We start from the raw sequence: 14094 nt of genomic DNA, 5'->3' as shown, positions 1-14094 counted from the left end.
CATAGTCTCAAATCACCTCGCAACAAAACATTAACTGTTAGGCAACCCTGCAGTGGAGAAAACCAGTAGTCACCACCTGAACCGATGCCCCACGTGGGGCTGCTGACAGCTGCATCCCTGACCGGGCACTCTGGGACCTTCTGCCACAAAAGCACAGCCTGGATCTAGTCACAAGGAATCCTACCACCCACACTCAGGAACGGTCACCCAAAGAACTGACTGGAATCTTCGAAATACAGGGGTAACAAGAGAGACTGGAGGAATGTTCCAAATTAAAGAAAACCTAGGAGACACAACAACTCAGTGTAGTATGTGGTCCTGGATGGAATGCTGGACCACAGATACTTTTAATTGCCAAAAAGGACATTTCTGGAACAGCTGGTTACATTTTACTAAAGTCAGTACATTTAGGTAGTAACATTGTATCAAATTAATGTCCTGATATGGATCATCATGTGAGTGAATGTCACTGCTCTTAGAAAATACACAGCAAGCCACCATGTAGAGGTAAAGGCATCATCAACTCTGAAACTTACTCTCAAATGGTTCAGAAACAAAATCCCATGCAAATTTTATACACATATAAACACACACACACACACACACACATATAGAGGGGCAGGGGAAGATGGTGCACACGCATGTGTGGTGAAATAGAATAGGGAATCTGAATCTGAGTTATTTCTCTTTGAACATGAGTTCTGGCTTCTCAAAACAGACCTACCTGCCCCCACCCCCAAAAATAAACCCCACAAACTTTACACGTAATCAGCAATGAAGACATGAACCAACTAAGCCAAAAGTAACACAGTGAAATCTCACTTCAACTGAGTTGATATGGATTCGAGCTTGGTACCTCCTTTCGTTGGTTTAAAAATCAAAGACAAACTATAACGGCCATGTCAAAAGTAACCCATAATCTCACATTAAACAGCAGGCTAGTCCTATTCTTTTAGTTCTAGAAATTTTTTAAAAACAATAATTAAATAAAAACGGAAAAACTTGAAACCCTTGGAAAGTCTTTGAGCAAACCAGGAGGAAACAAAAATGTGGATTTCCAGAGCACAATACACCTCCAGGTTATGTAATGTCTACACTCACAACAGCAGCGTTTCCATCATCCCCTGACTGAAATACAAAAACTCTAAGGGAGCCGTGCAGTTACTGAGACCCACACAGAGACAGAACGTGGTTCCAGTGTGGAAAGGCCGCCGGGAGTCCCTGCGGGCATGAACCTGACCAGCATCCCAGAGGACCAGGCCACAGTAGGGACGGGGACAGGTGAAGTGTCACAGACAAAAATGCACCCCACGGGTGGAGAAATCTACAGACACCGCACTGAAAGGACGGTGGAAAACAATCCTGTTCCCCAGGACCCCATCATCATCCACACGCACGTTTCCACGAACAACAACAAAAAAAAATGAGAGGCTGCAACAAAATAGCTATACGGAGAGAACCAGGAGTCACCACACCCACCTTATAAAATTGTCCCCAGAAGAGCAGCTGAGCATGGCCCCGCCCCAGTCCCCCGTCCTCAGAAAGGAAGACCCAGTAATCCTTACAATGTGTCAGACACAGCAAGCTGCCGGCCGCTCCCCGCCCTTCTCACACTTCCCTCCGCCAACCCCGACCCGACAGCCACCACAGGGGAGGCCTCCCACCCAGCCCTTGGGGGCAAGTCCACACAGCCAGGGAGCCAGAGGACCAGCCTTTCTCCCCCACCACCAGGATCCCTCCCAAGGATCCCCTGAGACAGGGGAGAGCCGGCAGAGCAAAACTCACGCAGCCAACACTCCTCAAATGAAGAGCTAGGTTGCTAGGATTATTTATGTAAAAAGGAACATCGGTTTTAATTAGGTGAGAAGAGGACCGGCACAGAAGCTAAATTACAGGGCCCAGACCAACGTGAAAACAAAACCGTCTGCTATATCCTGGAATCTTTCACTCAACTCTGCTTGATGTGTGACTTGTAAATTATAGCTTCGATCCTCAACACACAAGAATATACGTATTCAATTTTAAAGATCTGAAAATTACAACACAGGATCCTATGGGAAGCTGTACAGAGTGAGGGCCCTCTCCACTCCCTCCGTCCCGGAGGGCTTTGTGGTCTGGCAGCCCTGGGCGTCAATTCCAGCCCAGGCCCTCACCAGCAGCGCAAACTGGGGTCATTCATCCCACCTCACCAGAGGCTGAGGTGTTCACACTGACACAGAAGCCAGCACCTGCTGGCAGGGGGGATGGGACTTGGGGCCCTTCCCCCACTCATCCTCCCTCCCTCCCTCCCTCCCTCTCTCTCTCCTGCTCGTTGTCTGGCAAAATAAATAAATAAATAAACTTCAAAAAAAAGGAAACTCAGATGGCGGTAGAGAAAACAGTTAACACCAAGACTTCACCAGGTTTTCTTAAAGGACAGCATTGGCATTAACAGTATTTGGGGGAAAAAATAAAGATGGTATTTTAAGTATCATCCTGTGAGCTTCCAAGGAAGTTACTGCTTTGTGGATGCACTTACTCTACTCTCCTCTGAAGCATAATTCCAAAGGTTCTATCTGACCCCCTATGCCTGGAGGTCCTGGCCTCCCACACGACTCCGGCAGCTGCTGCTGAAGATTTAGATTCCAGCAAGGGCAAGGGCAAGGACAGCACGGGAGAGGCAGCGGCCGTTTCCAGTCTGCCATCTTCCTCGTTTCCCAAAATACAGCCCCAGATCCCCAAGGAGGTTGTCAGAGGAAATTTACAGTGATCTCACCTCAAGCCTGCATCAGGTTTACAGTCAAAGGTTTGCAGCAGTTTGGTTCAGGAGACAGGTGCCATCTCACCTACAGGCTGGTCCCTTCGGTGACACGGGACTTCACACAATGCCATGAGGAAGGAGAGAAATGCCTGGCAATGAACCCTGCGAAGTTTGTTCTTGGGAACTACAGTTAAATATTGAGAAAGAAACACATACACAGACCAGCTAACAAAATGCTGAAATCAAGGACTCTGTCACAAAGACCCTCCCCTGTGAGAGCAGAGGCAACCAACCCATCAGGGGACAAGTGAACTCAACTGCCACATGAAAAAAAAAAAATGTATGGCCTGGAAACCATCAAATTAGTATCAGTTCTCAAGGCTCCTGAACCCAAGACATATGAGGTCAAGTGCAACAGCACTGAGATGGAGGTGAAATAACGCTAAAAGTCATGTGTGAAATACATCGTGGCTCTGTGCAATCTGGTCTTTCAGTCAGTGGTCGTCCCTGGCACGCCAGCTGTCATCACTGCGGTACTGAAAAGGGCGTTGAGGGCTGGAGATAACTTCTCATAGTTTCAAACAAGAAACATCTATTTGTTTAGTATCAGGCTAATGAGGAATTTATTCCAGTTATCTGGATGCCAAAATATTAAGTAATTTAAACTGCACAGACTTCATTACATGAGACTAATTAGAAATATTTATAATAACATTCTGGTCAAAGTATTGTTTCCCAGTATCTGTATGTAACTTCAGAACAAATAATAGAAGAATTAGACTTTGGGGCCTTTACCAAACTAATAAAGTTATCCAAAAACTTATATATATATATATATATATATATATATATATATATATATATATATAGACACACACACATACATATATATGTGTGTGTGTATATATATATATATATATACAGACACATATACATACATGCACATTTTTTTCCCCTGTAGATCCTAGCATATCTGTCATGCAGAACAAGGACTAAGTAAATGCAAGGAAGAAAACATAAAACTTTCAGAATCTGAATAAGCCAGGAGTGCCCTCCCATAGGTTTGCAGAGGCGATGTTCCACAACAGCTGGCAGTAAAGAAGGAATCCTTGAAAGGTGGATCAATGTCAGACTAGGAAGTACAAGGAATAAACAATGGAAAACAACTTCTTACAAACATTTCACATGCATAATTTGCAAATTAAAATTAAAACACTTTGCCCTAGAGCACACGTGTCATTCATACACGTGACTTCGCATATACTAGGGGACATGGGTTCTTTTAAAATAGATTTCAGGGACGTCCCGGGGGGCTCAGTCGGTTGAGCAGCAGACATTGGGTCAGGTCATGACCTCACAGTTCACTTTGCGGGCTTGAGCCCCAAATGGGGCTCTGCATCAGGCTCTCTGCTGTCAGCACAGAGCCTGCTTCAGATCTGCTGTCCCCATCTCTCTCTCTCACCCTCCCCTGCTCAAGCTCTCTCTCTCTCTCTCTCTCTCTCTCTCAAAAATAAACATTTAAAAAAAATAGATTTCAAATATCAGTCTCTGATATATTCCTACGTTCCTTCTTGCTTTGAGACCACCATTCCACAGAATCCCAAAGTGAGGTGTTTTCCAAGATCTATACATACATACATAGACACGAAAAAAAAAGAAGATACCAAGAAACCCTATCTAAAATTATTCAAGGATTATACTTTCAAATTTGAATTGTGTTTTTCCCAAGTTCAAGAATAGCTTTATTTTGTGGTTATGAATCTTAAATGCAGGGACTAACGCTTTATAAATGCATTCATCAATCATCAATACTGCAGCAAAGTCAGTTCTACCTGAGAAGGCCCAAGAACAGAGGGCTAATGGCCTCACACAGAAACAAATGTGGGAATAACACCCTCTGCCCCAAATGAAACTTATCCCTGGAAATTCCTTCTGTAACACCAGGAATACTGAGACAGTACAGACCATCCCACATTTACTACTCTTCTATCTGGACAGCGACAAAAACTCACCAGAGTGGGTAAATTTGAAGCAGGAAAAATGGTGACTGTTCATATCTAAAGATAGGGCTTAAGTCAGCAGACTTGACTTACATGCCATATGGATTCCCCAAGTTAACGCTTCTTGCAGAACCCAAGAAAAGGATATTTATTTCCTCATAACTACCTTTGAAGTTTCCCTAGTAATTACACAAGTTTGGTCCCACTGGTCAAGGCAGTCTGGGGGACTGCTGTTACCTTTCAAATTAATAGGAAATCTTTTGGAGTGAACTCGGTTTTGCTCTAGCCTAACTAGAGAAATAACTTAATTGGATTTGGGTTTTGTTGCTATCTCATTGTTTTAAAACTATTTACATTTCCTTGATTACTAGTGGAGCTGGCATTTATTTGTGGGACTTCTCTGAATGATCAGTTTGCCTGTTTTCCTTATGGATTGTCTTACTGACTTGAGGAAGCCCTTTTTTTCTTACAGGTATAGAATTCTTTGATTTGTAATGAAATGTTTACTCCCAGTTTGTTATCAGCCTTTTTTTTTTAATGTTTTAAATTAACATACAACAAAACTAATGGGGGGCGGGGGGTGCAGGTCTATGTATTTTAACACATACAATCAGCAACACAGCCAAGATACAAAACAGTTCCATCAGCCCCCAAAATGCCCCTCATGCTGACCCTCTGTAGTCATGACCTTCCAAACCCTAACGCCTGGCAATCAACCAATCTGTTCTCTCACTGTCCTGTCAGTTTGAGAATGTCACAGAAGTGGAATCATTCAACATGAGACTGCCTTCCTTTCCGCAGCATTAACCGAGTGGGGTACACCACAGTTGATCTGTTCACACCTACAATGTTTTAATGCTAATGGCAACATCAGACTGCAAAGGGCCCCCAACCCTTCCCAGCAGCAGGACGGTAACAGCAGCAGACCACGTACTTCTCTTCTGGAACTGCAGAGAAAGAGCAGAGGGTTCGCAGAACTTCCAGGACTCTGCAGAAACCCCTCCTAAAGAAAAGCCAAGTGCAATTCATCACTGTCCCTAACAGGACCACAGACTGTAAGAAAATCAGCCTGATTAACTCACATGAACACCACTAACCCAAAGTACCCTAGACCTAGAATCTATTCTTTACTTCGATAACGTCTTCATTATGCTTTCTCTGTCAGTGTAACCGCTAAAAGGTACTAATTTATGACAAAGCCCAAATAGAGTAATGCTTCCAAAATACAAGATTTGCTCTGCAGATTTCTCCACATTCCTCACCAACCAGACAAGAGTAGACATGTGGCTAATTAAAACAGTCAGTAATCTAAAAGTCAAGTATATTTATCACCAAAATGAAGTTCTTTATTTCCACAGCACATCTGGCATTAGACCAAATATTACAGAGTCACAGGAAAAAAAACAAAACAAAACAAAACAAAACAGAAGCTACACCCTTTCCCCAGCTTAACAATCTGCCACATGCTTGGAAAAGTCTGCACACACCTGCCCTTCTGCCCTGGACATATAACCTTTCCCAGAGAGCAGGTGGTTAGTAATTTGGGTTTCCAGGGGCTTCCTCACATGGAGAGGAACAAAAAGGAGGAAATTAAGACCAAAACTATTCAGTAAGCACACTACGTGTCCCCATCCATGAGGAAGAAGTGAAAATGAGTACTTGTGCACTTGCTGACCATTACACAGCAGAGATGTGTGCCCATGAACAAGAATGTCTGCAAGGAAGGCTTAATAATGTCAAAAGGTTGGGAGACAACACTGGAAATTCTAGCCAGATATCTCCTTTTCCTCTTTATAAACTGGCAGAGATGGAGTGAAATTGGGGTCTCGCAGGGGCTGGGCACTGTGGTGAGTGAGGAGGCAAAGGTCCCAAGAGGCAAGACCTCCACTATGGCCACAGGAGGCCCAGAGACGGTGGGGAGAGGAAGGCAGAGGAGGGGAAAGCAGCAGCAGCAAACCAATGCTTTGCAGGGCCCTGTTCCCAGTCCCTCCCTCCTTTTCTCCTTCTTGGTCCGTTCCCCTCAGTTAAGAGGTGCTGTGACAGGAACTCCCAGGGGGATCAGCCAGGATTCCTAAGTGCCAAGGTCACCGAGCAGACTCCCCATACATGCTCATTTCCTTGCCCACCGCTCTGCTAAACAGCTCATCCGCAGAATCTAGAGGAGGACGAGACCGAGAACTCTGTCTCGCTATCTAATCCCGCCTGCCCCTCTCTCCAACCGTGGGCCCATCCAGATCCCTGCCTGCCATCAGCTTCAATGGGGCTGAGAAGCAAGGAGAAGTTATAAAAGATGGCACTCTCCATCCACAAGACAAATAACACAGTCACTGCTGGCAGCTCACCCAAGTCCACTCAGATGAACACTTGGGAGAGGAAGGGATGAGACGGACATCAGAGCAAGCCACCACCTTCCACCAAAATGCACCGCGAATCTCCCTCCAACCCATTTCTTCTCTGTCCACGGAGTACCTGCTGTTCCCGCCAGTGGCACTACTGAAATTTGTCAAGACAACGCACTTAAGGAAATAAAAACCAATTCATTATAAAATTGAGGAGGAATGAAGGGGGTTGTTAAGACTGCTTTTTATAGTAAAACACAATTCATCCCTCTCAACAGAAGTGATTTTTACTAGGCAGTAAAGTGTGGCTATTGATTAAGAATTTGACTTTTCTCTGGAATTCCGCCAAGGATGTCAGATAAAATTTTATTTTCTCAGTACAGGAATCAAGTAAATAAACTTAAAATAAATACCAGATCCAGCTGACTTACATTATGACAGCTTCAAACACACCTTGCACTTTCAGTTAGAAACAAATCCCAAATTTATCATAACATTTCAAAGGTCTAGAAAGACCATCCTAATCACTTTTTTTTTTTTAATGTTTATTCATTTTTGAGAGACAGAGACAGCGACAGAGCATGAGCAGAGGAGGGGCAGAGAGAGAGGGAGACACAGAATCCGAAGGTTCCAGGCTCTGAGCTGTCAGCACAGAGCCCAACACAGGGCTCGAACTCACAAACCCTGAGATCATGACCTGAGCCGAAGTCGATGCTTAACCGAATGAACCACCCAGGCACCCCTAATCACTTATTTTTAATATACATTTGAGGAACATAGTTAAATCACAGGCTTCACTTTGAACAGAACCACTTGTGTCATTTATATCTTGCTTAATCATTTAAATCGTTAAAATGGCTTCATTTGAATCTTGGATGGCTAAACCACAAAGGGAAAAATACAATATCCTGCGTCAATAAGTCAATTTACAAGGTCTCAATGAGAAGTTTCTTTCAATGATTGTTTTAGTGTGCTTTGATTTCTTGAAAGTCACTTATGGGATTATTTTTAGCTATCTCTTTGCTTTCCTCTAAAACTGAACCTGAATGCCACCAAAAAAGGAGAAACTGACATTCTCAAATAACATTTTCTTCCACTCCTTTTTTCAAAATATTGAAGGTAACAAGGACTGAATTCGTAATACAATAATTATTATTAGTGCTCACAGAGACCAAAGCTGCCAGACTTCTAAATATACACAGATGTAGTGTGGCCAGCTTGAGGCCTCCACTTATGTGGTGTTAGCAGCATAAATATGAAGAAAAGCATCCCTGAATGCTCCATGAGGAAATCATCATATCGAAACACAGAAAGATATGCATACTGCTCCGTCACTAAGTAACAGACTCAATTTTCTTCATATGTTCTGTTGGAAAGAAGGGCTGCAGCCAGGAGTTCGGAATAAGATCTAATGAAAGAAACCCAACACGATGGGCTGCGACGCTTCAGAATAACCACAACCTTTATTCTCTGCACATTCATCTAATGCCAACCTAAAACATGCCAGGCAGGTTAAAAATAATGCATTTATGTAAGTACCCCCCCACACACACACTCTTGCAAGGTTAAATAGAGAGCTCTGAAAGAATGATTTATTGCCACAAGAATACAGCCCCAAAATAGATCGGCAATAAAAGTGATTGGTCCCAGGGGGCCTGAGAACTAATGTAAGCAAAGTCCTGGCCATGAGAGGCCTCCAAGAAAGAGTGTATCAGAGTCGGGGGCGCACTTTCTGGCCCTGACCCCACCCCTACCAGAATTACACTCTGAGCAAGTCACCTGACCTCCCTAGAAGCCTGATTCCCTTTTGGTAAAATAAAGAAACTGGACTAGCTCACATCTGTGATCCAACCGCCCCCCCCCCTTTTTTTTCCTTTTGAAATCTGCTTTATCTTTCCTAGAACTGAGGTCTGTGTGAAGGAGAAAAGTTTGAAATTCACTAACACCTGTGGAAAATCTCAGCTGCCCTCTAACACGGCATCACCACATATTTCCGCTCAATCCAATTTAACACTGATTGACCTGCCTGCTGGTGCCAGGTTTATAAAAAAAGGAGAGTCAGGATGGTCAAAATGGATGGGAAGTCTCTGTGCCAAGGACCTGAGTGGGGAATGAAATGGCAACATATGAGGTAAGACCTTGATTGAGGTGGACACTGGGTGACACAAAGCAGGGGGAAAGGGCAATCACTGCTCTGAAGCCATGAGCTCTCCAAAGAAAAGTGGAGAATAACCATCAGGTGCTGAGGGCTCAGAGGGAACCACAGAATCCGAGAGGGAAGCAGCCGCTGAGCCATCCCCCCCCAACCAAGTGCAAGCGCCCTGACCCCAGCACCTCTGAGCCATCTCCCCCCACCAAGTGCAAGAGTCCTAACCGCAGCACCCAACTCTGAAGCTTGGCAGGTGGCGGTGCCCCTGCTGAGCACTTCCAGTAACAGAGAAATCACATGGCAGCTGATTTTATTCCCGAACTGCTCTAATTGTCTAAAAAGTCCTATTAAGCTGAAGTCTTTCTCCTTTCATCCAACCATGGGTACTAGTTTTCAATCCATGACTACAAAGTTAAAATTTAATGCAGGACAGAGAAAGGATAAAAAGGAAAGAGAATAAGGTAGCCAAGCAAACAGTTCCAGGGCTGAGAAATGAAAGGCAACCAACAGAAATGCTTTGTCTAGGACACGTTGGCAATTTTAACTACCAGGCTCTTTTTGGAAAAATGTTCACACCCTAATCTGTCCACCGCAGTCAATGAGAACCTTTTTCCTGTGTTTCTCCATCTTAGAAAAGAATGTCAGATTTTACTGATGGACTTGGCCTCTCCATTCAGTCATCCATATTCAATCAAAGCAGATACGGAGCCCCCCACCCACCACCGTCTGAGCCGCTCTACCAGGTGAGGTCCCTACCCACAGTCCTGCTTCATCTGTCCTGACAGGTCCAAACCCCCCACCCCACCCCCCACAAATTCAACTGAATGGTCCCTCTCTACCCTCTGCTAGACATCACTGTCCTAGATGCTGCAGCCAAGATCTAGGTCAGGGATTCAGAGCTGCCCAAAGGAGGGAAAAGCACTTTAAAAAGATGTTCCAGACTTCCCCTGGGATGGGACAGTGCAACTGCTGCTGCTTAAAATCTGCTCTGGCTCCTGATTCCAGATGAAACAACTAAAAGGATGGTTTGTCAAATCATTTTGGAGGCTGCAAGAAAGGAACAAACCAGTGAAAGCATTGCCTGATTTTGCCCGAAACTGAACACGGACAAGAGTCCGGGCACGGAAGCAAGCACAGGTGTAGGCATGGCCACCAACAGACTTATCTCCCCAGATAAATCCTGGGAAGAGCTACACTGACAGGGAGCAAGTTTTCTGTGGGCACTCAGTCCACCCTAATGTCTTTTGGGCTCTTCTTAGCAAAAGAAGTAATTTCTCTACTGTGCATAATAAAGATGTAAGAAAGTCTGGTCTCAGAAGCACCAAAAATTCCATCTCCAGGGCACAGGAGCCTTTCTAACAGAGAGAAGCTGAATTCCGCACAGAATCTATTATTCCGTGACAGGTGGTAGAAACAGAAAAAAGACAGGCTAGACTTTAGCTTCAGGGCATGAAGGGAAGACGTCCCAGTTCTGCTATTAGGAGGTAAAAGGAGGCTGCTCAATCCGGCTAGCTAGTTGCACACCCCCCCCCCCAAAAGGGGGAGGGGGAGCTTTCATTTGAAGGCGTTCATGTTTTCCTAAACCTTTGCTTTCTGCAAGGACCTCACGCGGAGAGAGAGAGAGAGCACTAGGAAGTATATTAACCCCAAGCTGACACTGTAGAGTCGGTGTATGTCAGTCCCAGCCATATCCAATCTGTTAAAACGACTCAAAAATAACCCCGCTTGGCAAAGATCAAGAAAACGAGGGAAAGACCGTGCTACACCAGGCATCTACTGGCACTAACTTCTACCTCCGACCATCGCCCTCCCGCTGCAAACTGCTTCTGGCGACCCCGAATACCGAATTTGAAAGAGGCCTGGAAGAAACGTGAACCGCCGGCCACCAGCGCGCGCCCCATCATAGGCCGCTCCCCAGACGTCCCAGCCCCGCCGTCCTCACCAGCACCCAGCACACGCCCTCCTCCCGCCGGGCCCGGCCGCAGACCTGGCCCGCCCTTCTCCGTTCTCCAGCGCGGAGTCTGCATCCTCCCGGCCCCGCGCCCGCCCGATCGGCGTGCGCTCCGGGCTTCGGGCCACCGAGGCCATCGCCGCCGCCGCCCGCTCCTCCGCCGCCGCCCGGACGCGCGAGCAGACCGGACTGGGGCGGGGTGGGGGGGGGGGGGGGCGGACGAGGGGCGCGGGGGCGCGGTCCCGACTCACGCGGGATCTGGGCCCAGGCTGGAGGCGCAGCCGCGGGGGTCCCGGGGACGCCCTGTCACGCCCCCCAGACCTCCTCCCCGCGGGACTGCAGCCAAGCTCACCTCTCCCACGGGCACCCCCTCCTCGCTGGAGAGACACCGGGCCACCTGGCACTGCCTCCACCTCCAAGCCACCCAGGCAGTGCTCCGCGCGCCTGGCTCCCCCAGGGCCACCGCGCTCCCAGATGTCCCACCCGGGCCGCCCCCGGAGACAATGGCTCATCCGCCTCCCGGCCCGCCGCGCTTCAGCTCGGCCACCTCCCCCCTCCCTGGGCAGCGGGTGCCATGGCTTCCCCGTTTCACAGAAGCCTAGGCAGCGGCCAGGGAGGTGACAGGCTGGAGGACCGAGCAAAGAAACCGGGCTGCTAATGGGGTCGAGGAGGGGCCAGGTACAAATCGGCCACAGAGACCGGCCCAGATGAGAGCCGCTCTCCCGGGTCCGGCCCCGCCACCCCCGTCCGCTCGGCCTCCGGGGCAGGGGCCTCCGCCCTCACCGTCCCCGCCGCCGACTCCTCGGTCCTCCCGCAAAAGAGACAAAGAGCCGGCGCCCCAACCCGTGGAGCGGTGGCCACCGGGGGCGGGGGACGGGAAGATTTTACCCCGGAACGAGGGGCGGGCGCAGGGAAGGGCCAGTCGGCGGCGTCCGGGCCGAGCCGCGGCCCGCGGGGCGGTGCGGGCAGTGGGACACGCCGGTGGAGGTCCGGGAGACTGGGCGTGGGGGTGCAGCAGCCCGGGCCAGAGCGCGCCGGGCCCTACGAACGGGCGAGTACCGGGCGCGCCGGGACTCGCGGACCGCGCCTCCGCGGCGGGCTTGGCCGAGCGCGCGGGCAGCGCCGCAGCTGCACTCACCGGATCGGAAGAAGGCCGCGATGTCGGCCAGGTCCTTGGCAGCCTCCTCTGCCCCCTCTCCCGCGCCGCCCCCGCAGCCCGAGCCAGCCGCGCTGGCCGTGGCGGCGGGGCCGGAGGACGCGGCGGGGGCGGCGGCGCCGCCGCTGCTGCCGCTCATGGCTGCGGCGGCGCCCGCGGCCGCGCCCGGCTCGGGCCCCGCGCCCCTAGCGCCGCGTGCCGCCCGCTCCGCGCCGGGCCTGGCGGCGCCGAGCGCCCAGCTGCCCGCGCCCGGCGCGCGGACGCAGAGCCCTGGGGCGGCAGCGGGCGGCGACGGCGGCGGCTCCGCCAAGGGAGCGCGCCCACATAGACGAGGACTCCGCCCGGTAGCCGCGAGCCGGCCGCGGGGCGGGGACGCGGAGCCACGGCCTCGGCGGCGCCGCCGGCCGGAGCGCGGGCAGCAGCGCGCGCCGCGCGGGACACGCAGTCGCAAGGGCGGGGGCCCGTGGCCGGCAGGAGCTCCGGGATCACGGGCGCCGGCGGCAACCGCGAGCCTCCATCTTGATTTCAAATGGGGAAGGAAGGAGGGGGAGGGGGAAAATCACGGCTGAGGGAACCCGGGTGAAAGGAAAAGGGAGAGCAGGGAAAGGAGAGGAAGGAAAAAAAAAGAGGGGCTTCGGGAATTTCCGGCGAACATCGTCAGGGGCCCGAGCGTGGGCTCGGCGGGTGGGCGGGGCCTGGCGGGAGGGGCGGGGCCGCGCCCGGCGGCCGGACGCCCGGAGAGCCGGCGGGCGGCTGCGTGAATGCTCAGCGGCGCTTCTAGTCCTCCGCCCGGGTAGCTCCAGCCTTTGGAAGGAGCAGGAATGCTCCCACCAGCGGGGGCGGACCTTTCCTGCGGCCGGCACCGTCCTCCGAGCGCTTGAGCTGGGTGTTACAGACGTCGCTCGCGGGAACGGGTGACTCAGGCACCGGGCTGGCATTGGCACGTAGACCGGGCTCCATAATAGTTGTTGAATGAACAGAGCGCATGGAAACAGTCCCAGAGGCGAGTGGGGCACGTCTGAACTCCTGGGGGTACAAGTCTTCTCGTCTGTAGAATGAGAGTCCAGACTCACAGCTCCTGTCCTTATTCCACCAAAAACGTAGAGAATGGGGAAGGTGGTGAGAGCTGGGAAAACCGAAGGAAATGAGGAATGGGTGACACCCACCCAGCTTTATGGGAGTTCTGTGTCACACCAGAATTTGACAAATATTCAAGTACAAAACGTTTTTGACGTGGCTGCGAGAGGAATGAGCAGAAGGTATGGGTTTCAGAAGTTAAAGGATCCAATGCTGAGAGTCAGGAACATTGATTTAAAAAAAAAAAAAGGGGGGGCGCCTGGGTGGCGCAGTCGGTTAAGCGTCCGACTTCAGCCAGGTCACGATCTCGCGGTCCGTGAGTTCGAGCCCCGCGTCAGGCTCTGGGCTGATGGCTCAGAGCCTGGAGCCTGTTTCCGATTCTGTGTCTCCCTCTCTCTCTGCCCCTCCCCCGTTCATGCTCTGTCTCTCTCTGTCCCAAAAATAAATAAACGTTAAAAAAAAAAAATTAAAATTAAAAAAAAGAAAAATTTAAAAAAAAAGAAAACACGGATGATGAAACCACTGTAATGCATACGGGAAAGGAACAATTAAATAAAGGGTGGGTAGTGGACACCAAGTTTTACACTGTCAGAGAGGGAGGTTACAGGTGAACAAGACGAGGAAGCTAAATGAGTCTTGTGATACTGGGTTAGAGTTGGAGACATCGGTATGAACCCATGAT

General features: G+C 49.7%; 1 protein-coding gene across 1 annotated transcript in view; it reads right to left on the bottom strand.

Annotated features, from left to right (window-relative positions):
- TRIO (trio Rho guanine nucleotide exchange factor) overlaps nucleotides 1-13001 on the bottom strand; it is a 357580-nt gene extending 344579 nt beyond the window's left edge. The window contains exon 1 of the mRNA XM_086676230.1: nucleotides 12318-13001. Coding sequence (XP_086532356.1) covers nucleotides 12318-12474 — 157 coding nt within the window. The 5' untranslated portion in view covers nucleotides 12475-13001. The remainder of the gene's footprint in view (nucleotides 1-12317) is intronic.
- Between the last annotated feature and the right edge of the window lie 1093 nt (nucleotides 13002-14094).

This window comes from Puma concolor, chromosome A1 (assembly GCF_028749965.1).
Source record: "Puma concolor isolate L17-30 chromosome A1, mPumCon1.1.hap2, whole genome shotgun sequence".
Lineage (NCBI taxonomy): Eukaryota > Metazoa > Chordata > Mammalia > Carnivora > Felidae > Puma > Puma concolor.
This window is presented reverse-complemented; position numbering and strand designations above follow the sequence as displayed.